This window comes from Lontra canadensis, unplaced genomic scaffold, assembly GCF_010015895.1.
Source record: "Lontra canadensis isolate GAN:19392208 unplaced genomic scaffold, GSC_riverotter_1.0 scaffold47, whole genome shotgun sequence".
Taxonomy (NCBI): Eukaryota; Metazoa; Chordata; class Mammalia; order Carnivora; family Mustelidae; genus Lontra; species Lontra canadensis.
The window spans coordinates 1,636,172-1,662,368 of NW_022631041.1; the positions used below are offsets into that span (position 1 = coordinate 1,636,172).

The 26,197-nt window shown below is 36.0% G+C and overlaps 1 protein-coding gene across 6 annotated transcripts in view; it reads right to left on the reverse strand.

Annotated features, from left to right (window-relative positions):
* REPS1 (RALBP1 associated Eps domain containing 1) overlaps positions 1-26,197 on the reverse strand; it is an 83,308-nt gene that overhangs the window by 21,274 nt on the left and 35,837 nt on the right. For 5 of the 6 annotated variants that reach the window (XM_032873047.1, XM_032873044.1, XM_032873046.1 and 2 more), the window contains exons 2-9: positions 18,971-19,094; positions 17,245-17,441; positions 16,962-17,115; positions 16,329-16,453; positions 15,652-15,814; positions 15,305-15,368; positions 13,998-14,152; positions 2,190-2,311 (exon numbers count right to left, since the gene is read on the reverse strand). In XM_032873047.1, the coding sequence (XP_032728938.1) occupies positions 2,190-2,311; positions 13,998-14,152; positions 15,305-15,368; positions 15,652-15,814; positions 16,329-16,453; positions 16,962-17,115; positions 17,245-17,441; positions 18,971-19,094 (1,104 nt within the window). The remainder of the gene's footprint in view (positions 1-2,189; positions 2,312-13,997; positions 14,153-15,304; positions 15,369-15,651; positions 15,815-16,328; positions 16,454-16,961; positions 17,116-17,244; positions 17,442-18,970; positions 19,095-26,197) is intronic. The other variant, XM_032873045.1, reaches the window with a different exon arrangement.

The following is a 26,197-nucleotide window of genomic DNA, read 5'->3' on the forward strand; positions in this document are numbered from 1 at the left end:
CTGAAAATTATTAACAAAAATAGATAATAAAATTTTCAACAACCTAATCCTGATGCATTCAAAGTGATTCTTAAAGAAAGCCCACAATAATTCACTTTTATCATGATGTTAGTGTAGTTTCCTCAGTAATTATTGTTGCAGGGGTAGTGAAGGAATTTTAAAAATCCTAATTATCTAATTGTGGAGAAAAATTTAGATGTAGAGTATTTTTGCCCAAGAAAAGGCACTACCTGTCCTATTTGGTAACACAAAGTGCTACTTGGTTTTGTAAGACTGTATATGTAAGTTTCCTGGAGAGCAGAGACACTCTGATCTTTGTAACTTTAGTATAATGGCTCAGAACACAGGCTCTACAACCAGACTACTGGAATCCTAGTATGCTGTATGACCTTAGGCAAGTTATTTAACCTGTGTGTCAGTTTTAGCATCTGTAACATGAGATTAATAATGCCTAGATCATAGACTGTTGTGCGGATATGAGAGTTAATACACGTAGAGAGCTTTCTGAGCAGAGCTGGCACAACAGAAGTGCTCCATAAATGTTAGGGATTATTATTAGTGTTACCCAGTGCCTCCTTCAGATTTGCAGGTGCTAAGTATTTGCTGAGAGAGTATTAGTGCTTTGTGGTAGAAAGTCAAAATAGATAATTTAAATTCCATATTGTAAGTAGGTACCTTTTTAAGTATTATTGTTGGAAGGACTCAAAATTAATGTTAGTTTTATTAACATTCTGGTTTTCCACATGTAGTAAAAAAAAAATGACATTCATGATCTTTTTAGCAAATACTACAAAATGAAACTTGCTAGGAATACTTAAGGGAAAATGCAACTACTGGAATCAGAATCTGGAAGGGACTCCTTCCTAAGCTTGACGATCACATCACAGTTTTACCTAGAATGAAGATGGGCTTTAGATTTGAGTTGCTTCTTAGAGAGTTGCTTTTATTTATGAACTGGTACCAAGGGAATATAAACATTTTTAATCTGATAGTACTTTTAAAAAATGACAAATGAATAAATGCAGCAAAAATTAGTGATCTTGAGAAAATTGATCCTACTCTCTATAAAGCCTCAGTACTAGTAAATTCTTCTAAGGCTTAACTCCTCCCTCTAAAAAAAATACTTAAACGGCTGTTTTATGATACATGTGTTATAATGTCTAATCACCAGTATCTGTGATCATGTCCTAAAGCAGCAGTTAAGTATTTTAAACTGGCCAGTTACTTCTCTGCTTTTCAACTGTCCAAAATTAACTAGTGTCACTTTATAATCCAGTGCTTTTCAGCCTTTAAAATACATGGAAAGTATAGAAAGCTTAGACTCTTTTTCTTGAAAGTCAACAAACTTTTAGATTTGTAGCACTATGACGGTGACATTAAAAACTATAAGGAAAAAATTAACTTGTTCACAAAGAAAACTGCCCTAACTGCCCTAACAGCCAGGAACAGTGGTTTTCATAGGAGCTCTACAGAGCACTAAGGTTTAACAGCCTGGGGGCCTCAGACAATCTCTTTCTAATCAGAGGGGTCCTACTTCTATTGTTTTCTATAAAGGAATTCCAAAGTGATAAGGGAGCAATTCCATTTTGCATGCTGTGCCTCATCTTACAGGACTTTTCTTTAACCACTGCATTTAACAGTGAAATCATTTCCATTTTGTATTGCATAGAACTGAATTATTATAAATAGCCTGGGTTGTAGAAAGTGTATTTTTCACGTGGAAAGCTGGATTAGCAACTTCTCACATACCACTTCCAAAGCTAAGATTCCAAAAATATTAATTATCACATACTTTGCTATAGGAATGAGAAGGCAGTGTGATATGGTGGGCGCCACAGCTGACTGAATGTCAAAGGATCTGTGTTTAAACCTTAGCTCTAGTCCCTCACTGGCTAGGAGATATTTTGGCCAAGATATCCACCCCTTTGTTGACTTCATGCGTCTGCCCCATCTAACTCACAAGGTTTTAGCAGTAATGAGTGGTGGAAACCAAATGATAGTATTTATTATGAAAAAGTACTTTGAAAACCTCGGTCACGTAATTATAAACATTTATCACAGTCATAACTGGGTATGTTCTGTCAATTGTGCATGCACACCAAAAGAGCTATATGCTGAAATTACTCTGTCTGGAACTTCTTACCTTAAAACAGTTTAAGTTAGTAAAAGAAAAGGGAAGCTCTGCTAACCTCACTGCTCTGATTCAGCTCAGGCCAAGTCTGGTTTAGGGACGGCATTGATGGGGACTTGCTTGGAGGTGCTTCCGCAGGAGAGCCCGAATAACCTACCTCACCTGGCTGATCCCCAACATCTGCAATTGAAAAATAGAGAAATTCTCTATAAACAATATATTTTAGTTTAGGAATACGTACTTATAAAAGAAAACCTAACAGAAGATTTTCACGAGTAGTAATTTATAGTCTAACTTCCCTTTCCTTATTATGCTCCCTAAATAAACATTTTAACAATCAGTCATGTAATACTTATTCTCTACTTGAAACCATAGCTTTCCATGAAAATAAAATACAGTTAGGAATAAATAGAAAAAAAAAAAGTGTGATACATAACAATAACACAATAGGGCACATGCTTTGAATCATTTTCTAATAATCTTATAACAGTTCCCAAAGTGTATTTCATGGAATATTAATCATTAAGGTGCTTTAAAAAATTAGGCTTTCTGTTCAAAAAAATGTGGGGATATTCTAATTTCCTGATGGACCTTCCCCCCATGCATATCTGTATATCAAAGACTTGTAATGTCCTACAGCGAATAAATAAATTTTATTTAAATCCGGTTTTTCCCGAACACAGACCTTTTTTATCAAATGAAATCCCTCCATATTCCCTTGGAATATAATTTGGGAACTGCTGATTTATAACTAATTCACTCACATTTTCTCTACAAATCTCCGGTTACCAAAAAGCAACATCTATTGGCAAGGCAGACAGCAAAAGGAAAGAAAGAGTCCCAGGCGTGGGCAAAGAGCAAAGTGAATGAGCCAACTTTTATCACTACAATTACATTACAATGTACAAACAGAAGGAATTTCAACGGCAACTGAATTCTGAATCCAATCTTCCCAAATTTTACAATCCCAGTCTGGAAATCACATAAATTGCCAAATTAATGGTGAATACCTAATCTGCTGAGAACTTGTATCAAAAATAAGGTTCTAATATCTGTCACTATCCCACTGTTTGACCATGAGCAAGTTGAATAAAACAGCACCTGAGTTTCTCCATCAGAAAAAGACATTTGCCATTAAATGTTAGCACCGTACTTTAAATTCCTAAACAGAGAGCCATATAATAATTTAGCAGTGTAAAGGTTTTTACCTTTCTATTCATTAGTAAATTCTTTACATTTTAGTACTTAACACATACTAGGATCTAATACATACTATGCACTCAAGTATTTATCTGAGTTCCTTTCAGATTCTCTTTCATTTTAAATTCATTCTTGTTATTTTCCTAAAAAAAAAAAACAAAAAAAACTACCTATTGTTTGAAAAAGTTCTCAAAATTTCTTTGCCCTGTTTGTGTTACATGTCTATCTCAAAATACTTTCCCCATCTACTTATCCTGAAATGACTTCTTTATAGTCCCATCAAACTGAGAGTTCTAATTTGCAGAAAAGCATCATATCTTGAAAAATTTTTGTTTTCCTATCAAACTGAGAGTTCTAATTTACAGAAAGGTATCATATCTTGATAAATTTTTGTTTTCTAAGATCAAGAATAATTGCTTTTTTTCCCTTAATTCTATCCCTTTCTCAATAAATGCGTCAGAGTGGTATGGAACCAACACTTCCGATAACAGTCAATGAAGACTCAAAGCTCTTAGAGAAAGACTAATGAAAAAATTATGATAAATAGCAGCAGAAAATCCCTCGTTGGGAGTAGCTTGTGGTTTTTAGTGTAAATGACAATTATGGATTTTTTTTCTATGATAACCAGTGGAAAGGAAGTTAAGAAAAGGAAGATAATGGCTATAAATTTGACTATGTTAACTGAAAGTGAAATGAAGGTGGTACATGAAGAAATGTCTGAAAGAGAGCCCCCAAAGCAGGTATTCATATGAAGAAAAATAGAATTAAAATAGTATTACCTACTCAGAAAGATTAATTTTCAAAAGAACCTACTTAAAGTCAGACTATATCAATTAAGCTTTAAATGTCACCTTAGGGCAAACTGGGGCTGCAATTTGGATTCCAGACCTTTCTCCTGTCAGTCTTTCACTTACAAATCTAGGATCAGACTGTACCCCATCCCCACCTCATGGCAGTTACAATTTGGGGTAGATTGTGGAAATCTCTTTGATTCACTGGGTACAAAATGCAGTGGGTCCAGCCTCATGAGGGTGAGGAGTAAAATACTACTCACCCAAGTAATTACACATCATCGTTATTCTAAGAGTTATTTTCCTAGAGTAGCAGTGCTCAAACTGTGGTCCACGAACTCCTGGGTGTCCCTAACACTCTTTTGTTGGGGGGGGGGTCCTGAAAAGTCAGAGTGGTTTTTGTAATGATAATAATGCTTTTTTTCTGTGTTGGCACCTACAATGAGGATGCAAAAGCAATGGTAGGTAAAACTGCTGGCTTATCAGCAAGAATCAAGGCGGTGGCACCAAAATATTAGTCATTATATTCTTTACTCCCACACATTCTAGTTAAAATAAACAAACATGCATGGCAACTTCACTGAAGAATGCTCAAAACTATCATAGTAAAAATTATTTTTATTAAACCTCAACTCTGAAAACACATCCTCTTAGTACTTTGTATGGCAAAAAGAGGAAATATATATAAAGCACTCTGCTTTGCATCAAGGATTACGGTTGTCTCAAGGAAAGGTACTTGTGTGATTCAGCTGTCAGCTGAACAGACTACTTTTTTCATGGAACACCATTTTTCTTGAAAGAACAGCTGATAGACTATAATTATTCAGATTTGGATATTAGGCAGGCATTTTCTCAAAAATGAATTTAGTGAGCTTGACATTTCAAGGAAACCAACTGTCTTCAGTACTTGTTATCAATGACAAAGCTTGAGCTTTCAGCAAAAATAAGAATTTTGGAAAATGTGTGTCCATGTCCATACTCTCAAGAGCTTCCTAATCCTTCTTTGAGAAGATTGGTTAAATTAACAAATATGCTTTTTTGATATAATAAAACATCCCAAAGTTTCAAAGATTTGTATAATTCAATGAACTGATATTTTACAATCAATGCACTTGTTACAAAATCATGCAATGGGGTAAAAGATTCATTCAAAGTGTATTCAAAGTGTAAGACGGACCTATGAATTTTAATGTAACAGCACAAACAACTGATTTAGTGTGATTTCCGCTTTCACAATGCAATCAACCTTTAAGAAATTATCATCTACTGAGTTTGGGGGGTAATACCAAAGAATATCTGTAATTATCTGAAAACAGTCCTCCCTTTTACCATGGAGGCCACATTTCCGTCACATACCAGAAAATGGCAACCTTTTTCTACAGAGGGCCAGACAGTAAATATTTTAGGCTTTGCAGGCTACGAACATGGTCTCTGTTGCAAATATTCAATTGCTGCAGTGCAAAAGCAGTCATCGGTAATTCGGGAAGGAATGAGACTGGTTTGTGTTCCAGTAAAATTTCATATACAGAAACTAAAATTTTAATTTCATAGAATTTTCATGTGTCATAAAATATTGTTTTTCCCCCAGTGATTAAGAACAACACACTACCACTACTCCATTTGTGGGCTACAAAGGGGACTGGATTTGGTCCTCAGCACATAGTTTGCCAATTTCTGATACACGTCAAACAAAATAACGCATCTGACAGACTGAATGCAGAAACAAGTATGAGAATCTAGCTGTTTTCTATTAAGCGAGTTATTAAAGAGAACTGCAAAGATGTAAAACAATATCACCCCTTTTATAATGACTTTTTAAAAATTTTTGAAAATTTTAAAAAATTTTGGAGAATACAGTTATTTTCCTAAAAATATCTGCCAATACATAAAAGGCTATTATTATTTTAAAATAAAGAATGAAATTTATCAGTTTTAATTTCTAATACAGTAACTATTTTTTTATATAGGGTAATTATTGATAGAGCTAATCCATGTAAACAGAGGCTCTTCCTGGTCCACAATAATTTTTAAGAATGTAAAAGGGTCCTAAGACTAAAAGTTCGAAAATTCACTGTCCTAGAAAACCCAAAAATTATTTCTGGAATAAATTAACAAAATTACACATTGCTTCTTTCTTGCTTCATATACAGAACAACAAATGGTCGTAGAAAAAGAGCAAATTACCTATGTTCTAGAAAGGTAATATCCTAATACTCATGAGTCCGAGGAGAAGAATCAGGTGCGTAAATAAACTTGCACCTCCTTCAACTTGGCTCCCTATAAACTCCAACAAAGAGCTTCCTGCCCACCCACAGAAGTTAGTCTTTGAGACTGTATCCTTACGGAGGCAGGGGTGTAGTTTTACTCTTACCTGATGCAGTGTTCCAACCTAGCCTCCTGCTGGAACACTGTGTCAACCCTGCCTCCCTCCTGACGGTTCTGCTCTGCCCCTGACATCATCAGAGCATCAGGGCTGAAAAAGAAGAGCATGAGCCTAAATTATTTGTTAAGGCAAACCCCGAAAGGGCTTTTATGTAAAAAGTATCTCCATGTATGAAAGTGTGTCTGGAAGATACAACGCAGTATGATCACACTGACATACTGTCGATCTACATTTAAAGTTAGAAATGTGGGCACCTGGGTGGCTCAGTCAGTTAAGCTGCTGCCTTTGGCTCAGGTTATGATCCCAGGGTCCTGGGATCAAGCCCTGCCATCAGGCTCCTTGCTCAATGGAGAACCTGCTTCTCCCTCTCTCTCTGCCTACTTGTGCTATCTCTCTGTCAAATGAATGAATGAATGAATGAATGAATAAATAAATAAATCTTAAAAAAAACTTTCCATTAAAAAAATAATAAAGTTAGAAATGATAATATTAAAAGAGCGCAAACTGCATTTTTAAGATCACACTATAAAATAAAAACACCGTCAGTGATTTTCTTCCTTCTAGCCTCCAAACATACTGAAGTTGCCAGATTCAGTTTAGTACAGTGTACCAGCTGAACCACCTCTTTCTTAAAGAGCATCAGTTCTATTCTAGGTTTTTCTCAGTAATACACTCAACATGCTAGTACTGTTTCAAAAATGACTGCAGGCTGGGCGCCTGGGTGGCTTAGTTGGTTAAACAACTGCCTTCGGCTCAGATCATGATCCCAGAATCTCAGGATCGAGTCCCGCATTAGGCTCCCAGCGCCACACGGAGTCTGCTTCTCCCTCTGACCTTCTCCCCTCTCGTTCTCTCAAATAAATAAAGAAAATCTTAAAAAAAAAAAAAAAAGAAAGAAAGAAAATGACTGCCAGCTATTATTAATCTTATAGAAATATATACACTCCCTAAAGTCTTACGGTTTAAAACTTATTTTGTTTTCAAGTAGCCAAATAAATCTAGGAAGAATTCTTCAATCACGAAGCCTCAAGTTAAGCTGCAAACTCATTTAATAGCTTTATAAAAGCAAAAGAAACTACATTTTTTAAAAAAAAGATTTATTTATTTGATAGACAGAGATCACAAGTAGGCAGAGAGGCAGGCAGAGAAAGAGGGGGAAGCAGGCTCCTCGCTGAGCAGAGAGCCTGTTGTGGGGCTTGATCCCAGGACCCCAGGATCATGACCCGAGCCAAAGGCAGAGGCCCTCACCCACTGAGCCACCCAGATGCCCCGCAACTACATGTTTTATTTGAAATGTGAATACTATGCTTACCTAAAAAAGTTCTTATATAAAAAATAAACAGATTTGGACAAATTTTAAGTCTTCAAGGAAAACTACTAATGGTACCTTTTTCATTCACATTTAAAACATAGCGATAAGCAGGGGTGCTTGGGGGGCTCAGTCAATTAAGCATCTGCCTTTGGCTCAGTGATCTCAGGGTCCCGAGACTGAGGCCTGGGTCGGGCTCCCTGTTTAGTGGGGAGTCAAGCACTACCTCTCGCTCTGCCCTCCACCCTCATGCTTGCTCGCTCTCTCACTTGCTCTTTCTCATGCACTTGCTCTCTCTGTTTCTCTCTCAAATAAATCATTAAAAAAAAAAAAAGATTGGGATAAGCAATGAAAATGCAAAAGAAATTAAAGAATTTAAGATATGCTTTGTTTTGAATGGTATCATATCCATTAAAAAACTACATTCTTTTGAAAAATTAATTTTAATTTTCAACAGTCCACAAAACGGAAACTTATTCAGTAAGCAGAACTCGATATAGTCTATGTAGAAGTTTCTCAGTTTTTTCCCCAAGGGATTTTTTTTTTTTTAAAGTGAAGGTAAAAATGTGTGTAACAAGGTTTGAAAGAAACAAAACATTCACCCAAAATCCCAATTAAATTGTAGCCTACCGATTTTTTTTGGGGGGGGGGCAGAACTGGTCAGCATTTTATAGGTGCTACTATTTGACTCAGTTACTATACTTTAAAGATTATTACCTACAGCTAGGAGGCTCTCGTTATCCAAATACAGCTAAAAATGAAGAAGCCCACTTAATGTTAATCCACTTAAGATAATTAGAATTTCATGATGAAAAATAACTCAATTAGTTACTGTTTTCAAAACTTACAGAGAACATTGTAAAAATGAGTATAAAGACCGAAGAATAAAAGATGTTACAATTCTGGGGTGTAATCTAGTGGCACAATTAATAAAAACATGAATTCAATCAGTAAGCATTTATGGAGGGCCTATACATAAGCACAGTAAATAAAGATACAGTATTGAGCAAGATGACAAAGCTCCCATTTATTTCCATGGAGTCCTCTTTCTAACAGAGGAAGACAGATGTCCTTCACTTTGCTTTTGAGTTTTGCAGCACAATTGTAAAGAAAAAATACAAAATTTTTCCTTTTAAAAAAAATAGTTAAAAGTATCAGTAATTATTCCCAAGGACTATTATGAATCCCCTGATAGGTAAATCATAATCTTTTAAAGCCCCTATTGGGTCATCCTTGTAGAAATTTTCTCCTTCAAATATTATCTAGTCTTATTAATGTCTTCACCAGGAATTTGAGGAGTTCTAATTATTTTGACCAGTTTCATTAAATGGTACATTTTTGCCAATATCTGTAACTGTCCTGATTTGTCAGCTACAACATCTGGAAAGAAATGACACCAGCATTAAGAACGTGTGTAGGGGCGATGCATGGAGAGGGGGTGCTTGAAGCAATTCCTTAAGTGTAAAGTTGATGATGAATACTTGCAGTGCATATTTTCATGATTTTTCCTCTGCAACTAAAGGTACTTGGGAGAGTGAATTTTCCAAAATAAAGATTTAGAATTGTTTATATAAAATAAAGATATATGTACTTTTTTTTTTTTTTTAACAGCACAGTTTTAAAGGTAAAGTCAAGAAACTGCCCAAAAATCCATCACTAAGACACGGGTTAAATTAAGGTGCATCTATATTATGGAATATATGGTATGATAAGGAATGTGACATCCCTGTATGTGACAAAGTATAAAGATGTTCAGCACTGTTAAAAAAAAATCAAGGATGTAGAGTGTGATTGTACTTGGTGAAAACACTTACCTCCATGTGTTATTTGTGTTGGTTTTTCTATGCTAGAAGTTTCTGGATGAACAGAAAACTCCACAGTGATTTTAGCACAAGTTAGTCTCAAGTACAGATTTTTGGTAAACTATTCATAAAAAGTCTGTGGCTGTTAACAATGTTCCTATCAGAAAGCTTGCGAGGAGTTTTGGGACCCACATCATACAGCATATCAGCAACAATGAAACATGCTCCAATTTACTATGTGAAGAAGTGATGACGGAGGAAGAGACAGAACAGGGAACAACTCCTCCCCCGCCCTGAGCACCTCAAGCAGATACTGCTGATTTGCTCGTGAGTTCTGGGTTACAAAGACAGGAAGGAGTTTAAAAACAAATGGCTCGGCTATGCAGTCATTTCGAACATGTGGACGCCTACCTAAATACTCAGTTTGCACCCTGCTAGGTGCTGAAACATAACGAACAAGACAGATTCAGTTACTACCCACTTGGATCCTCCAGGCTAGTTTGAGAGAAAGAGATTTACCAAATAATCACAAAAGCTGTGTGTCAAATAGCAACTGTGCTCCAAAGCAGAATCTCTGTGAACTGAGTTGAAGTGTACAGCATCTAAGTATGTTTGGTTTTGTCCTCTTAAGATATAGCGTGTTGTGGCAGATAAGCAGGTCACTCTGTTTTTTTAAGTAGATAACCATTCTTAGAAGATGAACATTCTTTCTTGAATAACAGCTTCAGAAAGGCGTTTCCTTAGATGAATTTTGGTATGCTCTTTTTTTTTTGGTAAGACAATAAAAACAAAGTCTCCCTTTGTATTTACTCTAGCTGCCAAATTCAGTGCTGATCTTAAATATTAAATATTTCAATGCATGCCCAAATAAGCACTCTACCTACGATCATTAGTTGTTCTGTTTTATCGGCTATTTAATCCTATGAACCTGGTCAAATAATTTTCGAAAAATTATAAATGTCCCCAAGCCATGTTTGCATGCCTACAGAAAGCCTAATCTGGTTACTTCAAGTGGCTGTAACTCAAGTCACTCAAGTCACCACTAGTCACTATTTATTTTTTGATAAGTTATTTAAATTGCCAATGCAGAATACCTGCAGAGCTAATATTTTAGTATGTCCCAACATCACAAATTTATAGTAAATTATATTTCAAAGATAGGATATAAAAATATCCTACTTTAAAAGTGGCACATTTAACATTAATTCACTCAATAATTTAAAAGTGCTATGTCCTTAGGATACTACGATGAGTATGATGCATTTCCGTTTTTTTTAAGGGGCTCAGTGAGGTAGCAGAAAGAGGAAAAAAAGAACAAGATTCAGTGTGATATGTGCCATAATAAGCAGCATGTAAGTGATGTTGCGAGAGATCACAGAAAACAGAAGGTAACATTTGCCTGTCAGTCAGAAAGCCTCCAAAGAGGGAAGACCTGTAATAAATTCTCAGATCAGCCAAAAGAAACCGTTTGGGTATGTCCCTTTTAGTGTCTAAACTTCTAGTGTGAACTTCTAAAAACACAGCTATTTTAAATTACTTTTGTGGATACTGATGGATCCAGTGTCACGCAATAATTTCTATATTCAAAGGACTTTGTGCACTGTGAACCTCAGCCTTATCAGAGGTAGGTAAAAAAAGATTAATCAGTTTCTCCCACCCCAAAATTAACAGAATTCTAAATTTATCATTTGTAAGTAGGCAAAGCAGATCTGAATTTAATATTGTGTAGTCAAATGTTTATAATAAATTCGATCAGAAAACCACATATTATGTTGGAATGGGAAAAAATTATTTGATCTTCGGAAACCTTTAAAAAGTTAAAATTAGAGCAACAGTGTACAGATAAATGCAGGCAAAAAAAACCCATGTCTCTTGGCTAAACAGATTTAACAGATGTAAAAAAAAAAAAAAAGAATGCCCATAAATTCTTCAATTCATGAGCCCTAAAATTCAGTCCATAGACCAAGTTTACGAAGACCCAGAATTTATTTAAATTAAAAACAAAAAACAATGGGGGCCCTAGGTGGCTCAGTCAGTTAAAAAGTGTCTGCTTTGTCTCAGGTCATGATCTTAGCTAGGGATCTGGGACAGACCCCAGGAGCCCAGGCCTCCAGCTCCCTGTTCAGCAAGGAGTCTGCTTCTGCCTCTCCCTCTGCCCCTCCCTCCCCAACTCATGCTCTTTCATTCTCTTTCTCAAATAAATAAAATCTTTAAAAACAAAACAAAACAAATTCCACTGACTACATGCAATAGCCAGATTTACCAATCTGAATGCAACAGGTAACAGGTTCAGACAAGTGTCTAGAGAATAACGTAACAGAATAAACTTGACTTATTTTCTTGTATTTGTATGCTATCAGTTTTCAAAGAATTAATGACACAGAAAAATTCCAAATACAAGGCCCAATTTTTAAAACGATACATCAAGTACAAAGCTACTAAATTTCTTCCCCCTTTGGCTACTATCAAATAGGCTGGACACAATTCTTTTCATTCATTTCTTAATTGGGTAAATCAAAGTACTGTGAAGCAAAATTACCGACAAAAATACTTAGCTCTCAGCTCAAATTAGAGGATACCTAATAACTACCTGAAATGATTGGGAAAATCCTAGGATTCTCATAAGATAATGTTCTAAAAAAACATAAAATCAATGCTAAAGTTTGTAATCAATTTATTCGTTGATAAAAGGTCAGTGTACAATTCAGGTCCTGAAACATGAATGGCATCAAATCCACATTTCAGGTGGAGAAACAGAAGGAAAAAACAGAGTAAGTGGTCAGAACTTGCCCAGGGTCACAGGAATAATTGGCAAAACTAGAAGCAGGCTCAGATACCTAACACCAAGGATACTGTTCTCTTTGTGACATTCATAACATGCATATGATTCCTTCTGTATGATTTAGGCAATAAGGTCAGATCATGTGTCTTTCTGGGTTAAACAGACACTGCCTAATAGATGAAGGCCCTTTTGAGAGCCAAATTCTGTTTTAATTTTTCTTTTAAAAGTATAAAATTCCTTCCATCATAACATCCAAAAGAAAACTGACATAAGAAAACTAAAAACGGTAATTTTTAATTAGGCTCATTAAGAATTTAACGTTAAGATTTCCTTTATTCATTCTGAATTTTACTCATTTCTTTACCCTTTAAAAGTTCTGCTTCCTTTTAAAGAAAGTTACCAGTTAATATGGGCATTTACAAAAGCATTCTTGTAAACATGGTAACAAAAATAGCACTACCTATAATCAAATACAAAATTTTCAGATTTCTTTAGTCAGAAGAAAAGAGTTGGGCTTTTGAAAGGAAAATGCTTGCACATTGCATCGGTCTTATGATAAACCAGGCATAGTCCTTCAACGAATTAACATGCATTCAATGGAAAAATGTTGATAATGCAGACAGGCTACCTCGCCCACCCCAGACAATATATAATGCAATTATAGGGTGGCAAACAACCAGATACTGTGAAATGCTCTCCAAATCTCAGGAAGTCAAAAGTTAAACGGAAATAGTGGCATATATTATTTGTCTCTTTAAAACTGACTAAACAGGGATGCCTGAGTGGCTCAGTCAGTTAAGCATCTGTCTTCCTCTCAGGTCATGGTCCCAGATTCTGGAACTGAGTCCTGCATCAGGCTCCCTACTCAGCCAAGAGCCTGCTTTGCCCTCTGCCTGCCACTTCCCTTGCTTGTGCTCTGTCTCTCTCTCTCTGACCAATAAATAAAATCTTTTAAAAAAATAAATAAAACCTATTAAAACTGACTAAATAAAACAAACCATTAATCCAAGTTCAGCCTATAGAGCACATTTGGATGGCAAACCTACTTACTCTTAATGAAATGTCTATGTTCTTAAGTTTTTTTCTTTCGTTTTAAGATTTTATTTATTTGATAGACACAGCGAGAGGGGGAACACAAGCAGGGGGAGTGGGAGAGGGAGAAGCAGGCTTCCTGCCAAGCAGGGAGCCTGATTCGGGGCTCAATCCTAAGACCCTGGGATCATGACCTGAGCTGAAGGCAGATGCTTCATGACTAAGCCACCCAGGCACCCCTGTGTTCTTACGTTTTAACAACTATCTTGATTTTGCTTTAAGAATTGTGTTGAGGTGTCTAGATAGCTCAGTTGGTTGAACATCTGACTCCTGGTTTTGGTTCAGGTCATGATCTTGGGGTCATGGGACTGGCCCTAAATGGGCTTTGTGGTCAGCACAGAATCTGCTTGAGATTCTCTCCCTCCCCCTACTCGCACACTCACTCTCTCTCTCACACTCTCTGTCTTGCAAATAAATAAATAAATAAAATCTTAAAAAAGGAAAAAAAGAATCAAGTGCTATGTTTATCAAGGCCTGTAACCAGGTCCCTTCAGCTCCCAATCTTACCTGCTGAGTCCTCCAAATCAATCAGTTTGGGCATTAGGCTTTCAGGGAGTTTTTCTGGTAAGTCATAGCCATTCTTCCTAGCAACTACCAGATGAAAAGCAGCACAAAACTCATCCAGTGTCAATGCTCCATCTTTATCAAAGTCTGAAAGTTCCCTAGAAGACAAACTTACTATAAATATAATCATCTGCTTTGGATCCCTTTATGTCTCAAAAAGAAGCAAAAGAAACCCTTTTCCAGAAAAAGTACAAAAAAAATTTTTTTAAATCCCATAGATGGGAAGAAGTATAAAAAAGTGAATACAGAAAACTGACTGCAAAATGTAGGCAGTGGGCATATGGACGTTAAGGCACAATTCCTTAAACTTTTCTGAATACTTGAAATTCTTATAATAAAATGCTTCAAAACAGCTTAAATAAGTAAAACCACCAAAAAATAAACTTTAATCCACATGCATTTTTAAGTAACAGGATTTAAAGGCAGGCCTATTTAATAAGTCACTGAAAATTTAAAAACCTTCATTTTTATTGTTATCAAAGGTACATGTATCCACTTTAAAGCATCCAAAAGAATTACAAGGCTTGATATTAAAAAAAAAAAAAAAAGCCCCCCCCATTCTTCCACTTTCTAGATGCAGAAGCAACCACTTTTGTATTTAACACGTAACACTAGAAATAGCATGTATACGTTGCTAGTTCTTGATTTTTCAGTTTAGGCATTATCCATCTTCCTTGTACCATAGCACTCTATGCTACTAAAAACCCTACTAATGAAATAATTTAAAGTAGAAAGAACATTTATGTTTATCTGAGAATTGTTTTTTAAAAGTAATTTGTGATTATAATTTGTTTAGACTGACTAATTCCAATTACATAGCAGCTATCCAAAGACTTAGTTGGGATTTAAGTGGGAGCTAAGCACTGTTCTTAAGCTCATGACTTGGGATAGGTATAGGTATAGCTAATAGTATGGATAATACATAATAGGTATAAGCTTGTTAAAAACCAGATGGGCTACATATAACCATGGATGAACCAATCAGCTTTTATTCCAAGCATTATGCTAGCAACAAGAAACAGCAGATACAACTTAAAGAATTTGAGCACTTTTTAACGAACCACTGTACTGGCATCACTTATTTCTTTTCCAGAGAGTGAGACAAAAGCTGATCATTACTGACTTCTTCGAGAACATATTCTTGAAAAGGTTACTCTAATAGTTTATTTTTTAAGGTTTGAAAATCTACTTGCTGGAAGCTCCTCTGAAACAACCCATATTACACAACTGATGTGAAATACCACACTTACCAAATGTGAGAAAGTTCAAGAATAGGAAGTTTTGATTTTGTAAAAAACTCTTTAGCTGCAGATCCTGAAATATTAAAACAGTGTTATTTAATGTTATGCTGAACTTACACACCCAAGAATAAAATGTGAGGTTAAGAGTCTTAAGACTTTTATCATTGTCGCAAAAGGTAGGAAACTTAACATGTGTGTATGTCATGTTTTTTTTTCTCCAGTGATTATAAACTCTTTAGATAAACAATTTGAGAATTATCATTTATAATCTCTGACCAATAAAACCATGCCTTTGAAATTATGAAATTGAGACTCTGTCCTGTCCCATCCAGAAGAATTTGTTTTTAACAACTCACCTGGAATAAATCCGTTTAGATCAGGCTGAATGGTTTTAAACTGATTTACATAATACTGTCTTTGTTCATCTGTTATTTTCCAGGGATCATCATAACTACTGGATTGCCTACGAATTTCATTGGCAGTTGTAGCTGATGCTACAGTTCGTACTGTTGTCTGGTCCTGAAATGAAACATTTATTTCCTCAGTACAGTATCTATCTATATAATTATATGGACCAAGATTGCTAGGTTATTTATCTTTGAAATTAAAACTTACTTTTTGTGGATGTTTAAAATATAAGAAGTCTTCACAAAGTCATCACCAAACCACATATTTGTTATAATCAGGTTACTGAATGTTTCTGCACAATGATTATATAAGTGCGTAAAATGATAGCAGTGTGTAAGCAACAGAAAGTCATGAAAAATGTGCTAAGAAAGCCAAGCAAATATATTCCTCGGCGCAGAAAACTTTCAAAACTTCGTTGGATAATTAGAAAGAAAATCAGCCAAAACTTTTATTGAAACATTCCACTGATAACAGACTTTAAGACACAGAGCAGAGTTCCGTGTTCTATAAAGAGTGAACTTGCATTTACAAAATTTGCAACAGCAAAATATATACTAAAAAAAAGTGACTGCAGCAACACTCTGAATGAAGCAAACAAAAATGCAATACCAATAAAATGTCACACCTGGACAGAAGCAGGATGCATGGTTAAAAGAGTACTGGTTGGTGGAGTATCTGCAAAACTGACCCAAGTTTCTTGCGGTGGAGGTGGAGAGTGCCCCGACCACACTGCGTCAGCAGCAGCAGAACCTGGAAAGAGAACGGTACACATGCTGGCTCACTTCTAGAGAAAACCAGTTACCAGGTTTGTACTGTAACTCCTCATACACGTATTATAAATGTTTTCTTTCAAACCCTGACTTTGAAGAAATGTTAATGATTTCCAAAGTGAATGTCTTCTGTCAACTTAAAATTATACCTCTTTTAAATTGTTACTGTGCTTTCCTTGTCAATACCGGAACTAATATAATATATACCTTATATTCTGGGAAATCATTATTTACTTGTTTCATCTTCAGAGAATCTGGTATCTATAAACTTCTGTCTAAGCATCACATGAATAAGTAAATGCAATTACCATTGTTCAAAGCGATGCATCTGCTTACAAACTTTCATGGTTGGCTTTTGCTTCTAATTAAGGTGCTTAATTTATAATTAAATATTGCCTTGGAGGCAACTCTTAAAGGAATAGTATCAAGTTTCCTTCAATTTACCACCCTTAATAAATAACCGTCACTTCTAAAGAATTTCAAAATACCTGATTGTGCTTCCCCAAAGGGAGACCAAAATGGCCCAGGTCCTGCTAGAGGCCTCTCGCTATTTCCCCCACTGGGGTGACGGCTGTGCTTCCTCCATGTGTGTGGAGAAGTTGGTGGGGACTGCTGGGGTGAAACTACTGGGGATGCAGGTTCCTGGAGAGAATATTATTAAGACTTAAAATTTTTTAAGGTGACATTTTCATTAATAAGGTATCATTAAATGCTTTAATGTAAACATCTATACAGACCATCAACTCGTAACACGTTCAGGCACATGAATACCTGCTGATCTGTAGATGTACGAGGCTGGACTGTATCATGGCTTACAGATCCCTTTTTCACTTGTCCTCTTCCAGGTGGTGGGGGAATTACACCAGAGTAAGACCCCTGATTTTCAGAATCTGAAGAATATGAGGATGCATGGCGAGATTCCTGTTCATTCTTTGAAGCAACAAATCTTGGCAGAGGAAGGTCCTTTACTGTTAACCACAGAAATTATTATTACTTTAAAATGAAAAAGAACACAGGTTAAAACTGAAATATGAATTAGATATTAGAAAGAATTAAAAAAAAACGGAGACAGACACATGTGTTTACCACTCCCTTTCACTGTTTAGGGAGACTCTAACCTAGAAAGTAGTAAAACACTAAACTGTCCTTCTAAAGGCAATAACAATAGCTATAATAAATATCCTATCTGGCTCTGTGCTTGCAACTAAGGCAACAAGGTGCCAAGGTCACTAACAGTAACTGACAAGAGTCTGAAGCCAGGACAGTCTGACCTGAAGGTCTAGACAATTTCTTTTCTGCTCATACTGTTTCTCTTTAGATGTTAGAGCTCAGCTGTTAAGTAAAGGAGAGAATATATCACTAGATTGAGACTAGATTAATCTAGACACTTCACGGCACAAATTCCTGAAAATATTTTACTGTTCCCCTACCAACACCACGGTACAAGGCATGATAGCTGTCCACTTTAATCTGTCTTGTGACATTTCTATGCGCAGATATCCTACATTCAAATAAACAGAGAAGAAAGAAAACCAAGAACTTCTTTGCAGATCAGTCACAGCTCACACTTTTAGACTGGAAAACACACACAGAAGCAGAATTTTTAGCAGAAAGTATACTTCCCTTCACCATGACTATCTTTATCTCTCTTGAATCTCCAAACTAAGGAGTTGGAAATACTAAGCTTATTCAGTATTTATGTAAAAGAATTCAAAATTATTTGAAAAGAATATAAATTCTCAATTCTAGAATGATGTGAGGCAAAACAGAGGTCCAAAATGAAAACCTCACATTGACCAATAAACTGAACCTGGTGCTTAAAACTATTTATAAAAATTCCAACATTACAGAAAGCCTCAAGTTTTCTCTTTCCTCTTTTCCCTATGACAACCACAGAACTCTGCATTTAAATGCTACCTTTATAGAATTTCCACTGACTTCGGCATCAACAAGCCTCCCAATCACAGAAAAACTAATTATCCTAGGTGACACTTCTAAGGTAGTCAAATGTCTGTGTGTAGGTTTTAGTCTGCCAATATTTTAACTTTGTCTCTATCCAAATCAGAAAGTTTTGGTTAATTTTCTAATTTCAAATGCACAGTCTTCCCAAACAAAAAAACCACAAAGCATTATGAAGTTTTATACGTATTAGAAAAGAAGAAAATAAGGAAGGCACATAAGAAGGTGGTCAGTCACTACAATCCATCATTTACTTTGGTAAAATTATTCACCCAAAATCTCTCTAAGCAAGTTTTAGTGAATTCTGAAAAATCACCACTATTAACAATTTTTATATGACCACCAAATATGTATTAAGTACATACACACCATAACAGGTTTAAGACAGAGATATTTTTCTAATATTCACCAATGAACCAATGAATGAAGCTAGAGAGAATACTAAAATGTCAGGAAGACTCAACAATTCTATTGACTTTACTTCGTTTGTGAGCCTAAGTCTATTTTCATTTCAGCTACTAATGTATTCCATATTTACCTGTATTTATACTTTCCACTCTTAAAGGGAAACCAGACTGGGCAACAGCTACAAGTTTCAAAGCAATATAGAACTGACTTCTTCCAAAATAACCAAGTCTTGTTGCACCACAAAGCTCCATAATCTATAAAAGAACACAATGTTAATATTAAGTTTTATGATACTACTTCTCCAAATAAGCAGGTATTTAACTTCTGTTTATAATTTCTCCAAAATACATAGCTGACACATGGTATATTACACTCAAATGATGACCAGCTTCCTCAGGTTTCAGGTTTATGAGTCTGAAAATTAAAAGGTATTGACCCTATAATAAGAAGGTTATGGTTCTCCTACTTGGTAAAATCCATATGATAAAGCAATTTTATTTTATTAGAATGACCATTTTCTCTTAAGAGTTCTATTTTTCAGAAACAATGTATCATCTACTTTTCATACACTGTGCATACAACAGGGCCAAAAGTTCCTGCAACTAATAGATTATTATGCAGCCATTTTAAGTAATAGTCATAAAATGACACAGTAAGTAGAAAAAAGTAGGATACATAATTTTAACCACATAAACACAAATCTGAAAAAAACCAGAGATATACAAATCTATCAGCAATTTTGTTAGGAGAGATTAAGAGCAGGGTTTTTCCTCTTCCCATATTGTATTTAATGTGGCTATACTACTTTTCCTTAAAACAATTTTTGCTTTGCATTTAAAAAAAAAAGATTTTATTTATGTATTTGACAGAGAGAAATCACAAGTAGGCAGAGAGGCAGGCAGAGAGAAAGAGGGGAAAGCAGGCTCCCTGCTGGGCAGAGAGCCCGATGCGGGGCTCGATCCCAGAACCCTGGGATCATGACCTGAGCCGAAGGCGGGGGTTTTAACCCACTGAGCCACCCAGGTGCCCCTGCTCTGCATTTTTAAAGTACAAAGGTCTTCAAGGATCTACACCCTCATTCCAGTCATTTGACAAGTTATTTCTAGACGGGCATGACAAGTACGTGACAGACTAGAAAAAAGCAGCTTCAGTTATGAAATTAAATGACAACTGCAAAAGTTGGAATAATGTCTACTGTACAGACATTATCATCTCAAAATAAACACTAAGTATCCTTGTCTCACCTTCTCAAAAGATACAAATTCCTGTAGAAAGGGAGCATATTTGTCTCTTTTCTTTCTCCTGAAACACTCAAAGATTAGGGTACCTCGATGTTAGATAACAATTCACAAGTATTTACTAGAATTGCAAAAAAAGCACCCACAAACAGTTAAGCAATGTGTCACAATCACAATAACCACAAGAGAAGAAGACATTTTTATGTGATTGATCAGCAATGGAGGAAGTTCCTGATTCTGCCACTAAGGGGCATCACTTCAGTGTAAATTTAAAGGGCAAGGAGGATAAAAGGCCAGGTTCACACTAGGAACTAGAGGAAAATGAGGGTAGAGTTAAGAAGGCCACATAGCCTTGAAAGATACGCAGGCATTTTGTTATGATTACTGTCTCTTTCCACGATTCTTTTCTGCCCACTTGGCACCTTGTAAAGGATCATTACACATCTTAGGTACTTTTGCTTATAAAATAAATCTGAAACATCTAAAATATGCCCTGTATCTACATTTGATAAAGGGAAGACCTCAAAGGAAATCACAGGTAATTGCTTTGTTTATCCTAGTTATAATGCGTTTCAGGTATCAGTCAGAAGGAGATGCCCAAGGAACAAGAAATGCAGAGGGGGGAGTTCAGAAGAAGGGAGCATGTTGTGGAGATGTGCTCCACAACTGAACCAGACAACCCAGGTGATGATTAAAGCTAAGGGAGTAAATGAGACTGCCTGCAAGGCCAGAGCAGGGAAAGGGAACGTGGAGAACACCAAAACCTAAGGGTAGGTGTAAAAAGCAGCCTATGAAAGAAGCAGTGGGAAAAAGTACCAGCATAAGGAGGAAATCAAGGGTGGAAAGAGGTTCTGGAAGGTGGGAACAAACCTTAAAGAAAATCATTATTGCACATACAAATTCATGTACAAAGGTGTTCACAGTAAGAAGCAACCTAAACTTAACACAAGAACAAAATAGATAGAGTTGATTATTAAACAACCACATAATGCGATAACCATACGACAGTTAAAACTCACTGCTTACAGTATTAATGTTATGAAAACAAAAAGCAGGATATAAAGCAGGCATATAAAAGTATAATCCCAGTTTTATTAAGATATGTACATATAAATGGTAGAGAATATGCCAGTGATTATTTCTGGTACTGAGATTAAGGGATTTTTCTAGCTTTTCTTTATATAAGTCTGTATCTACTACCAAAAATATTTTATATTATTTAGTCAGAAAGCTAATAATTTCCAAACAAAAGAATTAGTGGGGCCAAATGAAAAAGGAAAGAAAACACACTCTATTTTATAATTAGGAGGTCTTTGCCGCTTAAGCACTAGTACAGATGTAGTAGGGTAAAATCTCATTTGCAATGGATTAAGGAATAAACATGAGGACTGTAAGTGGAGAAAGACAGGTTAGCATGCTTGGCTCTCAGACAAAGTAAGTTTAGAAGAGTAATCTTGATTCTCCTAAGTCTCAGAGCTAGCCAGTGGAAAAACTGGCTCAAGAAGCCAGGTCCTTTGATTACAAACCCAAAGCTCTTTCTAAGGGGCTTGAGGGGCGGATGGGTGGGGGGGGAGTAGAAGAGCAAGAAGGGATATTATCTTTCTACGGTATCAGATGTAACAAAATTCTAAGTTGCCCTGTCAGGAAAGGGGAATGAGATTTTAAAAAGGGAAATAAAAGGGCTCAAAGGCAAAATATTTGCAGGTATTTCTCTATAACTAATCCTGGCTACATCATCTACAGAACTCACTCTGTGGCCCAAGTCAGGCATATGTGTCACTGATGTCTATCTTTCTGAGCTATACCAATTAGAGAGGCCACTAGCTCTTGAAACAGCAGAGGCGCAAAGGAGCTGTAACATACAAACTTACAAAAATGATCCCTGATGAAACAGTATCAGGTCTGATTTATCATCACAACCTTGTGAATTAGACAAAATTTGTCTCTTAAAAAATATGTGGAATAACTCCTAGAAGCAGAGCACTGGACCAAAGTACACATATACTTAAAAATGCATTCACTATTGCCAAATGCCTTTCAAAAAGGTTATTGAAATTTTTTCTCCCACTATTAATATGAGAGTGTTTTTTTTCGTATTTTCTCCAGTAACCTGAAAAGACTACTCACACACATACATGGAGTTTTTTTACTACATGTATTACACAGTTTCATATAGCTATTCTTTACTTTAGTTTTTCTAATATTCAAATATATGATATAGGGGTACTTGGGGGGGCTCATCTGGTTAAGCACCTGCCTTCGGCTCAGGTCATTATCTCAGGGTCCCAGGAGCTGCCTGTAGGCAAGGAGCCTGCTTCTCCCTCTCCCTCTGCTCCCCACCTCCCACCCGCCAACATGCTCTCTCTTGTTCTCTCTCGCTAACAAATAAATAAAATCTTCTTAAAATAAATAATAGAATCAATAAATATCTGATAGATTTATTAGCCCAGCCCTCAATCTTTTTTTTTTCTTGTTTAGAATTTACTGGAATATTCTCATATTGCTTATTCCTCCAAATACTCTTTAAAATCATTTATCAAAATAAACAGATTTTAACTGGAATGGCAATATATCCTAACTTTAACAAGATCACCTCTAGTGTTCTACCATTAAGCCTGATACTGGCTAACACTCTGCAACACCTTTGTTACGTTAAGAAACTATTCAGCTATGGGGAGTCAGGGTGGCTCAGTCAGTCAAGCATCCAACTCTTGATTTCAGCTAAGGTCAAGAGATGGAGCCTCAGGTGGGGCTTTGCGCTGGGTGTGGACCCTACTTAAGATTCTCTCTCCCTCTCTCTGCCCCAACCCTGAGTGTGCACAAGCATGTGCTTCCCCCGCCTCAATAAATGAATGAATGAAGTATTTTTAAAAAGAAAAACTATTCAGCAAGTTCCACATCCCTCTCCCTCTGCACCTACCCCCAACCTGTATGCATAGTATGCTCTCTCTCTCTCTTAATGAATGAATGAATGAATGAAATATTTTTAAAAAGGAAGAAAACTATTCAGCTAGTTCCACTGGTCTAAGAGCTTTGTTTGGGGTTTTGTGTTTTCAAAAACCACAAACATATTAATTTTATTGTGTGTACTTTGGGGCAGAAAACTAAAAGGTCATAATTTTACTCCTTGGTCTATTAATATTCATAATTCTATTAACAGAATTCCTAACATCAAACCATCTTTTGATCCCTAAAATGAATTTCATTTAGTCATAGTGTATATTACTGTTTCAAATAATATTTATAAAATTTTAACCACAATCTTAAATGATTAGGCCCCCCAAAACACAAGAAAACAACCCCGAAACCCCTATCTATACCTGAAAGGTTTGGAAACGGTGCTCTGTTGGCTTTGTAAACAGAACAAACAAGTTTTACTCTTCTCCTCTCTGCTCCGAAATACTTTAAATAGATTTAGAAATATGTTCCATAAAGATTCAGAAGAATTCACCTATGACATGGGCTGAGCAGTATCTCTGATGTGTGTCTCTTTCTTCCAGGTCAGATGGAATAAACCAGGTTAGTCTATCTTTAAAATGTTTGATAATTTCCTAGAAATCATTTATCACCTCCAAATTTTGAAATTTGTTATTAATTCAGCATTATTCAAAGTAGTCTCACTTTTTTAATTGTCTTTCTATGGTAACTTGCTCTTAGTCTGAATTATGTATATTTATGAGCATGCGTGCACAGCTGCCTAATGTTGAGAATCACTTAAAGCCCCTGTTAGGATATGGATTCCCAGACCTCCCCCATTAGATTGTAATTTACCTAGGAAACCCAGGACCAGCTAGTGTTGCTGGTGTACTACCAACAGCTACTGAAAACCATTAAGCTTTATTTTCATAACATTGTAAAATGTACATGTTCATGGTAAAATAAATAAATGGTATTTAAGGATATGGACTTAAAAATTCCTACAATCTCCATCAGAATAACAACTCTTTTCATATGTTCTTCCCATCTTTTCCACATGTATTCAAATAAATGAGTGCACATACTTAACATATACTTTTTACACATATAGGAAAATACTGTAAATGACCCTTTTCATACAATATTATTTGAAGATCTTTTTATATCAGCATAGGTCTTTTTCATTTTTTTTACATAGCATTCCATGCATGGACATACCTATTACAAATTAATCAATCCCCTACTGATGGACACTTAGGTTTTTCTAGCTTTCTATTACAAATAATGCCGTAAACATTCCCACGCATGTATGCTAGTGCACTTGTAGAACTGTAGGACAAATTTCTAGAAACAGAATACACTTTAAAATGTAACACAGTCAAGTACTCCAAAAAAACTCTGAATGACTGTACCATCTTACCGATCAGCAAAGAACTTAGTTAGCTACGTGGTCTGAGACAGAAGAGAGAAGGGCCGAAAGTTTTCATTAATTTTATTGGCTTCACAAGGATATCAATCCTAAATAAGTCAGTATTGATTTTTTTCCCTGAATGCTCTTTTCCATAATACTTATCAAAAGCCACTAACTTCCAGGACGAAAAGGTAAACTAGATTATAGTTCATTTTAATACCTACAGAGATCAACGTGGTTAGGGAATCATTCTGTATCAAGTATATAGTACTTGAGCAAGTTTTATTACTTTACTGTGTCCGAATTTCTTTCTATGTTAACTGGGGGAAATAATATACTACCTCTTCTGATTGCTGTGAGCATTCAATGAGGCTGTATTTAATAAAACACTAAAGTGTCTGGTCCACAATATAATTATTACTTTTTATTTACTACCCTGATCATAATGCTCTTTATTCAGAGACTTGAGAGACTAAGTCATTATTGAAAACCACATTTTCCTGAGAGCTAAGAGTTAATGCCTTTAAGCCTCAAAGTGGGTTTTATTATAATTTTTGATGGAAAGTCTTCTAAAATATAGGATGCTTTCAAGCCTTCATAAGTATTTTGAAGTTCTTGTTTAAGACAATACACTGAGCACAGGAAATTACCTCCTCTCCCTTCAGGAATCTTATTAAAATGAGAGTAAGGGAATAAATCCACAAAAATTATTAAGAGAGAAGGGGAAACAATGAATAGGCAGGAAATCTCAACAAATGTTAGCAATCAGAAAGCAGATGGAGTCATGCTTAATACAGTAGGTGGAAAAAAATCAGTGCCAACAATTCCTACAGAGAAGAATTTGCCCCATAAAATCCAGGGACTCACCTAAAAGTGGTATGCAGGGGTATACCTAGAGTGAGACCAAGTATGACTAAGGGTGAGATTGGGAGAGAGATCAAGATCCCTATCTCTGCAGCTGCTCACAGAATATTAGCAACCAGACTTTACCCTCCAAACATAAATCAACAAAAAAACTGGAAGTTATATCTCTAAAGAAATGTAGGGAAGTACTAGGTCAGCTGATATGGACAAGGGTTGCTGTCCCAGAGAAAAGCTCCTATTTCTAGCATTTAGTAATCCAGTAAGAGTCAGCATCTGGCCCACTCCTTCCTTTTTTTTTTTTTTTTAATTTTAAAGATTTTATTTATTTATTTGACACAGAGAGAGAGACAGTGAGAGAGGGAACACAAGCAGGGGGAGTGGGAGAGGGAGAAGCAGGCTACGCTGTGCAGGGAGCCCTGATGGCGGGGCTCAATTTTAGGACCCGGGGATCATGACCTGAGCTGAAGCCAGATGCTTAACGACTGAGCCACCCAGGTGCCCCTGGCCCACTCCTTCCAAAGGAAGGCAGTCTTTTAAGGAACTAAATGCAAGAACAAAGAGCTCAGTTATTCTACTGTTGCATTAAATATAAACAGGTTACCAGAGATCAATAAGCAACCGAGGAAAACCTACATAATGGAAGAAAACTATCAAATTTAAAAAGAGGAAAAAACTCTGAGAGAAAGAATTCAAGAAAGAAAGAGCACTTAAAAATACGCTAGTGAGTATCCTCTGAACGATTTAACACAGTAATGCATCCATAAAACAGTAACAGGATACTATGAAAAAGGAACAACCAAAGAATAAGATGTCTAGCGATACACAGAGTTCAATGGAAATACGAGAACATAGAGAAAAATTTCTCCAGAAGTAGGAAGGGGCAAGGTGAATTAGAAAATGAGAGAAAGACAGCATTAATTTGGAAGGC